The sequence below is a fragment of the Centruroides sculpturatus genome, unplaced genomic scaffold (assembly GCF_000671375.1).
Source record: "Centruroides sculpturatus isolate CEXI.00-Female unplaced genomic scaffold, Cexi_2.0 scaffold1074, whole genome shotgun sequence".
In the NCBI taxonomy this organism is placed as follows: domain Eukaryota; kingdom Metazoa; phylum Arthropoda; class Arachnida; order Scorpiones; family Buthidae; genus Centruroides; species Centruroides sculpturatus.
In genome coordinates, this window is record NW_019385359.1 from 210,026 (window position 1) to 218,671 (window position 8,646).

The following is an 8,646-nucleotide window of genomic DNA, read 5'->3' on the forward strand; positions in this document are numbered from 1 at the left end:
TTTTTTTTATTTTCATCTTACCGTTTATAGAAAATAGAGTTTGTGACACGAATAATATTTTTAAATATAGCAAATAGGGCAGTTTATAACTATATAAATTTTCTCTCTTATCCCGAGAACTTAAAGAGTCAATTTTTAAGTGGAAAAGACGAGAAGAAACGTATGATATGTATCGAGTTTACAAAACGTAATGAGAGAAGTGATAAATGCCAGATTTGATCCGACAATAGATGAAGAATCAGTGCAGGAAAACATGCAAAGTAGGTTATAAAAGACGTGATGTTAAGACATCACGATGACAATATTCCATTGGCGAATATATCTGTAGACACACGGTCGCATTAACCTATATTCATTTGCTTTGTATCTCCGACGCATTTTGAATACGAATGATTTACTTTTCGACGTATTGTACGCCATATTTCATATTTAAAAAAAGAAAAGTCATTATAAAATAATATAATAATATCAACTTCTACCTTCAGGCTTCTTTATGAAAAGTAAACTATTCATAAAAAAAGTTAAATTTTATAGCCTATATTTTTTGAAAAATTAATTATTCTAGTTATAATATTCGTTTAAAAGATTATTTAATATTTTTATTTTCTAACAGCTGCAGGTTGGCGACCTTTTCTTGTACTTTCTTATCTCTTTCATCGTATTATCATAACGAGTAGTTTTGGATGAGAGATAAATATGTAAATTCTACTTTTTTCAGATTAGAGTTGTTTTCTTTTTCAACAGTGTTACATTGTCGAGAAAAACTAAAATAACTCGAAAACAAGACGTTATTGTGAAAGTTAAAAGAGGTAGAAACACTAAACAGCTAGTAAATAGAATTAAATACGAGCCTTTTATTCTTGAAATCTGAAAACAATCTGTAAACAAAAAAAAAAAAGAAAAAAAGGAAGAAAAAATTCCCTCCTCTTCTTTTTCTCATGAAGTATTCGCATTTTCAAATTTTCATTTTAGATAAAAATTTAAATATGAATTTCATCGTTATGACAATAAATTTTCTAAACAAATAAAGTGAAACATTGTAATATTACGAATATAAGAACACGTTCATTAAAAAAAAAGGAAACAAAGAAGATTTTTAAGAAAAAATTGCATCTCTGGATATTGATAATTAGAATTAAAATTAATTTTCTATTAAATTTTATATAGAATAAATTTTAATTTGTTCTCATTAAACATTTTAAGGAAATAAAATCTTTACTTAATAATTAGAACTTTAAAATCTTTTCCCCACTTCCTTATTATTATTATTATTATTTGTTTTGTAATTAATTACATTATTTATTATACTTACATAAAACATTTTTTTAATAGAAATAAATAATTTTTAATAATTAAAATCAAATATAATTTAAAAGGATCTTCATTTAGAATTTTATATTCTTGGATTTTTTTTTTATTTTCGGTTTTAATCAATCTTGAGATATTGAGACGTTAAAATACTAAAAATTGAAATGTTTACATTAAAAGTAATTAATATAAAAGACAGAATAAAAGGATATATTTAATATGAGAAATATGTTTGAAATTCTATAAAAAAAAAAAAAATTATTTATCATACTTAAAATATAGAACGGATGATGAGAAAAGGAACAGGAAAGTTTGTGCAGCTGTCGCTGTCACGTGACTGGCATGATGCAAAGAAAGCTTTGCAAAAGATTCAGGTCAGAACCATCATCTTGTGACAAATCGTCTTATTCTAAGGAACTATTTCGCAGATTTGATTCAACGTATTTTACTTTCTTTCTTTTTTTTTCTATATTGTACAGATTGCACATAAGTCTTTGATTGGACTGTCAGGCACTAATGTCACAGAAATACTCTATGACTTTACTAAACGCAAGATATACAGTTTTTGAAGCAAGAAAAGAAAACTTGATGTTTTTTCCCTTTCCGTTTACGTTTCTAGCAGTTTAAACAGATTTTTCGGAAAATAACTCAAATACTATATTTTTTTCCTCTACTGATAACACTTCTTCTATATATATATATATATTGAAAACATTATTTTATATATAAACACACTATCTTTTAATGTGTATTTAAATATATAAAACCTGCGAAAAAAAATATTAAAGAATATTTATTGTNTAATTTTTAAATTAATTAAAGTATTATTTATTTTTATATTTATTCTTAATCTCTGTAAAATTATTCCTATTGGATTATTTTCTATAGAAGAGGGACAATCAAGGAGTAAAATAGTTTGTGAGGAAATGCCATCAAGATCATTAGACAAACAATATTTGGGTGTGGCTTGAATTCAGTTTCCTCCTCAAATATAGACATCAGCTCCTCCTTTCTTCTATCACCCATCTTCATAAAATTAAGCTGTGATATCAACCCTTCAACCGCAAGCGAAACCATAAGGCAGGGAGGAAAAAAATATATAATCTACCACAAGTGAATTTTAATTTCGATTTCTAATAAGTCCAACATATAAAAAATAATATATATATTTTTTTTAATATCCTATTTCCTTGTTTGTTGACAACGTTTCTACATAATAGAATATTATGATCGATGATGATTATTAAAATTTCTTCCTTTGTTTTTACACAGAAGATTCAAAAAGGGTGTGTTTTAATGTTGAAGGAATCAATTAACTCTCCTCGTATATTATTAAAATTAATTAATTCATGAGTATTTAATTAATTTTTTATTTATTTTTTTAAAAATTCTAGTCACAAATTTCTTTAAATTTTAATTACTTTTTTAACGTATATTTGAATAATGTTATTTCTAGTTATTTTTAAAGTTATATAAAAATATACTGAACAATTTTTTATACGATAAAAATCATTAAGAATATATAATTAAAGATAATTTCAATCCTTAATTATATGTTTCATTCCAACGTTCAATTATAAATCTATTTATAATAATGTTCTAAATATTTACAACTGTTAGCGAAAAGAATAGAAAGAAGTGACTTTCTTGACTTCCTTCTTTCTATTTTATGACCTGAATAATTGTCAAACTTAGCCTATATGACAACCAAGATGCCACTACATTTGTTTCCTACACAAGACGGATCTGAAAATATACATTATAGTTTTTAATAGCAAATTTTATTATCTAATATATAAAATTTTACACATACATTTGCTAAAAACTTGTATAAAAATATATTAAATTGAACTAAGAAGAACTTGTATAAAAAAGAACTAAGAACAGGTATAAAAATATTAATTTGAACTAAGAACTAACCTGTATAAAAAACAACTAAAAACTAAGAACTTGTATAAAATATTAATTTTTTTTAAACAAATTTTTGATCCATAAAAAAGATATTTCAGCATTTAAAAGGATTATAAGTAAATTCGATAATTTATAAACACTTTCTTGTTATTATTCAACTAAGATTTATATTAAATCCATTTATTATCAGACTAAGTTGATAACCTTACCAGGATGACTATGATGAATCTGTATATATTTACAAGAGGCCGTTACAGGTTGGGCTTATCACTCATATATGAGTGATCTACGAGTATAGATATTGTTATTATAAAACACTTATTTACTAAGAAAAGTTTGAGAGTGAATAAAGTAATTTAGTATCAATTTACTAGTGATAAAACGTAAAGTTTTTCAATGACAAAGCGTGCTGAATCGCACGTCGTACAGTACCTTATAATAGATATAATTGAGATTATCCTGAGTTTAGTTTGTTGTGATTGATAGTTGAAAGGCGTAAACCGGAACGAATGATAACTGCGTGTATCATTTTATAATTATTTTATAGATATGGAGGGTGACAATTACATAACATCATCATAAATTATCGAGTATTACGTATGATAAAAGATTATTATAAAGCGCAGCAGCATTTTGGGGCTATTAATCATTCTCTATATACGATACGAATAATTTTTTTAAAAATTTTTGCTTAAAATCAACATTCAAATAAATAAATTTTGCATAATGTTACATGATTATACTTCAGGACGTGTAATTGATACGACGTTAGAATATTAACAAATGAATTATTTATATAATTATAATCTTGCTTATAATTATTTCATTAAAAGTGAAGTGATAGCATGGTCAAGGAAATGTATAAGATAAGATATAGAATTTTAACTGGTTAATAAAAACATTAAATGAATGCAGAGCACGGTCGTTTACTCCTTTCCTACACGTTCTCGAAAGATAGGAAAAAGATAATGTCTTATTAATTAATACAAATAAAAAAAGATACTGATAGAAAGTGACATTTACCAAAAAGTTATAGTTTATTTTTTTAACAAAAACTTGTCATTTTTCACCACGCATTCTGGTTAATTCATTGATACCTGTTTCAAAATACACATAATGAGAGATTTTAAAACTGATTAGCAGCATAACTTTATATAAAACACCCCCTTATATTGAACATCTGGATAGTAAACACGCATTAAAACGAATCAGTTGGTCAATACAACGTAAAAATGTTCCTCTTTCTCTGTAAAATCGCATTGATTTTCATGTTTAGAATGGTATATTCGTATTAATTATTCGAATATATTAATTAGATAAATAATTTAATTAGTATACTATTTGATAAAAATTTGTTTATATAGGTACTTAGTTTCGATGAATTTGATAATAAGGAAGAGGTAAAGTTATTTTCTGATATTCTTAATTTAATTTATAAATTAAATTTGCCATTAATCCTTGGGTATTTTTATATTATAAAAGAATGAAACGACTGATTATCCAGTTATAGAAGAATCCACTCGAGACAAGGTTAAGTTACTGGTTTATTTATTGTCAAAGCTTAAAAATAGTCTACTATTAAATTTATATTATTTTTTACAGATAAAACTATTTTTAAACGATCTTGAAGAAACAGAAGACGGAGATAAGATTATTCAGGGAGATATCGTTGTACCAAATAGTACCGATTTACATGATTTATTCAAAAAATCGACATCTAATGTCATAAGTTTATGGCCTTTTGGACAAATTTCGTATCGTTTCCATCACTGTAAAAATATTTAATTACACATTTTCTAATTCCTAATTAAGTTAACATTTAAAAAAAAAAAAAACATTAATTTCTTATTAAATTTTTACAGCTGTAAACAATGAAGTTAAGAATATAATTAGAGATGCTTTAAAAGAATGGGAAGAATATACATGCTTGAAATTTCATGAAAAAATCATAGATTGGTGGTATTTAAGATTTAGAACGGATAAAGCTGGGTAAGAAATAAAGAATTTACATTTATTATTTTAAAAATTTCTCTTCTAAAGAGGATCGAATAAGGAGTAAAATAGTTTTCGAGGAAAGTCAATAAGATCATTAGTAAGTTCATTATTCAGTTGGAAAACTTCATTAAATAATTAAAGTCTCATTTACTAGGTTTATAACATGAATAATTGCAATCATTTACAATTATTATATATCTTATTTTGTTAAAGAAAAATGTAGCTAAATAAAGCTTCTCATTACTAGATGCTGGTCCTTCATAGGTCATCCATTAATGCCATTTGAAGGGCAAGATGTTTCTATAGGACAAGGTTGTGCAACTGTAAGTCATTTTCTTATATAAAAAGGGATATATATATATATATAATATATGTACAATGCCTTTTTTACAGCTTGTGCCTCCTTTTATATAAAAAGTGTTAATATAAAGTGGCATGCAAAATTTATAGGCGGCTTTTTGCGTTTTTGCGGGAAATCGAACATATTTTTAGACTCATGTAAAAATTCTCTAATNTATATATATATATACACACCCATATTCACACTTAAAAACATAGTAATTTTATTATACAGAAAGGTATAGTAATTCACGAAGTTGGTCATGCAATTGGACTACATCACGAACAATCAAGATTAGATCGAGGAAATCACATTAAGATTTTATGGGAAAATATACCATTAAGTAAGCACTCGCAATTTCATCTGACTTTAGATTTTAATCATCAAGTAAAATACGATTTATCGTCCATTATGCATTATTCTACTATGGTAAGTAATTTGCTATTTGCATTAGCAATTTTTTATATTTTTACACGAGATATTCTACCAATAAGCTATACGTTTGATTAATAATTTAGGCATTTAGTAAGAAAGCATTCGAAAAAAATACTATTGTCAGTAGAAATCCTCATCTTCAGAGATTAATGGGTAGAAGTAATAGCTTAAGTTTCCGAGATGTAAAGCTTACAAATAAAGTATACATGTGTGACTGTAAGTTAAATATATATATATATTATATAATAATTTATTAAACTAATTGTGATTATTATTACCACTTTAAATCATTCATAAAGTTCTATTTATATAAATTGGAAACATTTATGAGATATACGATATGTTCTAAGACTTGAATGCTTTTTAAGATGCTTAGTCACGACTGTTGTTCTCTTTGCTGTGTTTTTACCTAAGAGTTTTCGGTGATGTACCATTTGTAAAGAAGTCGGAACAATTGGAATAACTCAAATTTCACTTTCCCAAAGAGGATAGCTATCTTTGTAAACGTTTTTCTAGATTGTAGATAAGATAAGGTGAAGGGAGAATCGGTTGGATGATCCCATACATTACTTATTGGTCTAATTGTTACAAGATTATTTAATTATTTTGGATGGTGTACCTAAAAGCCACGTCATCTACCTTCAGTTCTTTAGCCGTATATAATTAAAAGCGTGAGAATATGACTAGGAGATGTGCAATCCCAAGCATCCTCTAAACCAATAGCGCTTCTTTATGACCTTCACAACTATCCCTCCATTGGTCGTTAGAAGGAAGAAGGCGGAGTAGATAAAACTTTCTGGTTATAATACTCATGTAGGATAGTTTTGAGCAAAGTTAGTAGGGAATTTAGTCGGTAAAACATCAACAGAGTGTAAGTTGATCATAATCAAATACTTCCGTAAACTGTGGTGAGTTCATTAAATCTTATTTAATTTGTTAAAAATAATTATACGCGAGTAATTGTTTGTAATAGGGACATACTTTCATTTCATTATTTCCAGTTTCCTTTTCAGCTGTTTTCCCCCCTCGTATAGTTTAAATGTGTCCAATGAATAACCCCTACCCGCTGATAACTGTTTCAATAACGGAACATTAAAAAGGATGTTTAATTCTCCCATCAGCTTTCATCATCGTTTTAACAACAAGTACTTAAAGATCATTTTCCCGCAGATCGACTAAATCACGGAAATACAACTGGTTACAATTCGTTCAACTCATTCAAACCTCTAAAAGAATCACACACGCCATATCATTTACCTTAAATGCCACTAATTGAAACTCATGTACATCCGTAACATTCCACCAAAACCCAATTCTAAACTACTAAAATGCATCTCAGACATATTTTCTTCCTTACAGACAATGCAGACTAACAAATCTGAAATGAGAGGCAATTTTCATAGCATACAAGTCATGCTGGGACTACAACAACAGCAACAGCAGCAGCAACAACAACAACAGCAACAGCAGCAACAACAGCAAGCTGGTCACGCCGATTTATCTCAAAATGCTCTATCCAATACCTTATCGTTAAATTCGGTTCCACTTCCTACTAATTCTTTATGCAATGCACGGTTAACAAATCCTCAAACATCAGACTTGATAGGAAAAGAAGTGACTGGTAAGTTTCATACTCTTAAATATCCTATATTTTTATTAAATATAATTACGTCTGTATGTTATCTAGATTATAAAATATGTAAATTTTCCTTTTACATCAATTTTAATATAATATATTAAACTTCAACAACTTTTATATTCTAAATGTAGTCTGATTTATCATTCGATTTACAATCTCTACGGATATTTTGCTATCCCAATTCGTTATTAAAACTAAAACTTAACTTTAATTAGTGCAAGTTTATACTGTGTATGCATTAATTACTAAATACAGTACACGAGAAATTAATTAATAAAATATTCTCTTGTTATTTTATTAAGATAAAGTCATTTTAAATTCGATTCGAATTACAGAAAATCCAAAACAAAATGTGGAAAAATCACAAAATAATAGCAGCACCGATAAAACTGTAAAGAAAAAGAAAACAAGGTAATAAATTAGATTAAAAATAAAGATTCGAACTTTGTCAAATTCCCAAATTTAATTTAATTATTCCTTTTTTCTCTATACAGAACAACATTTACAGCATATCAATTGGATGAATTGGAAAGAGCTTTTCAGAGAGCGCCATATCCTGATGTTTTTGCAAGAGAGGAGCTTGCACTTCGTCTCAATTTAAGTGAATCTAGAGTACAAGTAAGTTTATTTTATACTTAAATTAACCTCTTTTATTATTATTAAATAATATTAGAAATATTTTCAAAAAAAATATATGATTTTTCTAACGGACAAATACTTAATTGCACGATAACTGCTATAAATAGTTCGTCTAGAGTCTTTCGTCATGACATCATTAGCATATGATTACTGCAAGACAGACAGAAATGATTTCTAATATCCTGTTATTCAGAAACCGTATTTGCTTTTTGTATTTCAATAATTCATACTTACTCTCTAATTGAACTTTCTCTGACCTATAAACTAATTTTTAAAGTTATAGAAAATAGCTTAAATGTTAAAATCGAATAAGACTCTAAATAGGTTAGATTAAAAAAAAAACAAACTGCATATTGATGATGATAATAATAATAAATAT

General features: G+C 26.7%; 2 protein-coding genes across 5 annotated transcripts; both read left to right on the forward strand.

Moving 5' to 3' along the window:
* Nucleotides 1–279: 279 nt before the first annotated feature.
* LOC111638091 (blastula protease 10-like) lies at nucleotides 280–7,251 on the forward strand. Its single transcript, XM_023383725.1, has 7 exons — nucleotides 280–324; nucleotides 4,822–4,990; nucleotides 5,082–5,208; nucleotides 5,462–5,541; nucleotides 5,793–5,983; nucleotides 6,073–6,205; nucleotides 7,160–7,251. The coding sequence occupies exons 1-7, from the start codon at nucleotides 280–282 to the stop codon at nucleotides 7,249–7,251; spliced, it is 837 nt and encodes a 278-aa protein (XP_023239493.1).
* LOC111638093 (retinal homeobox protein Rx-like) lies at nucleotides 6,637–8,604 on the forward strand. Of its 4 annotated transcripts, none has more exons than XM_023383729.1 (4): nucleotides 6,637–6,897; nucleotides 7,349–7,610; nucleotides 7,964–8,039; nucleotides 8,123–8,604. In XM_023383729.1, the coding sequence occupies exons 2-4, from the start codon at nucleotides 7,352–7,354 to the stop codon at nucleotides 8,265–8,267; spliced, it is 480 nt and encodes a 159-aa protein (XP_023239497.1). In that variant the 5' UTR covers nucleotides 6,637–6,897; nucleotides 7,349–7,351; the 3' UTR covers nucleotides 8,268–8,604. The 4 variants fall into 4 exon arrangements, with proteins under 4 accessions (XP_023239497.1, XP_023239496.1, XP_023239498.1 ...); XM_023383728.1 differs by lacking the exon at nucleotides 6,637–6,897 and adding an exon at nucleotides 6,927–7,272; XM_023383730.1 differs by lacking the exon at nucleotides 6,637–6,897 and adding an exon at nucleotides 6,928–7,134.
* The last annotated feature ends 42 nt before the right edge of the window (nucleotides 8,605–8,646 follow it).

Coding starts and splice junctions, on each gene's coding strand:
- LOC111638091 (XM_023383725.1), top strand. CDS start 280: ATGTTAAGACATCACGATGACAATATTCCATTGGCGAATATATCT. Junction 5,209..5,461: donor TTTAGAACGGATAAAGCTGG/GTAAGAAATAAA, acceptor TCTCATTACTAG/ATGCTGGTCCTTCATAGGTC. Junction 6,206..7,159: donor TAAAGTATACATGTGTGACT/GTAAGTTAAATA, acceptor ATTTTCCCGCAG/ATCGACTAAATCACGGAAAT.
- LOC111638093 (XM_023383727.1), top strand. CDS start 7,271: ATGTACATCCGTAACATTCCACCAAAACCCAATTCTAAACTACTAAAA. Junction 7,611..7,963: donor GATAGGAAAAGAAGTGACTG/GTAAGTTTCATA, acceptor TTCGAATTACAG/AAAATCCAAAACAAAATGTG. Junction 8,040..8,122: donor GTAAAGAAAAAGAAAACAAG/GTAATAAATTAG, acceptor TTCTCTATACAG/AACAACATTTACAGCATATC.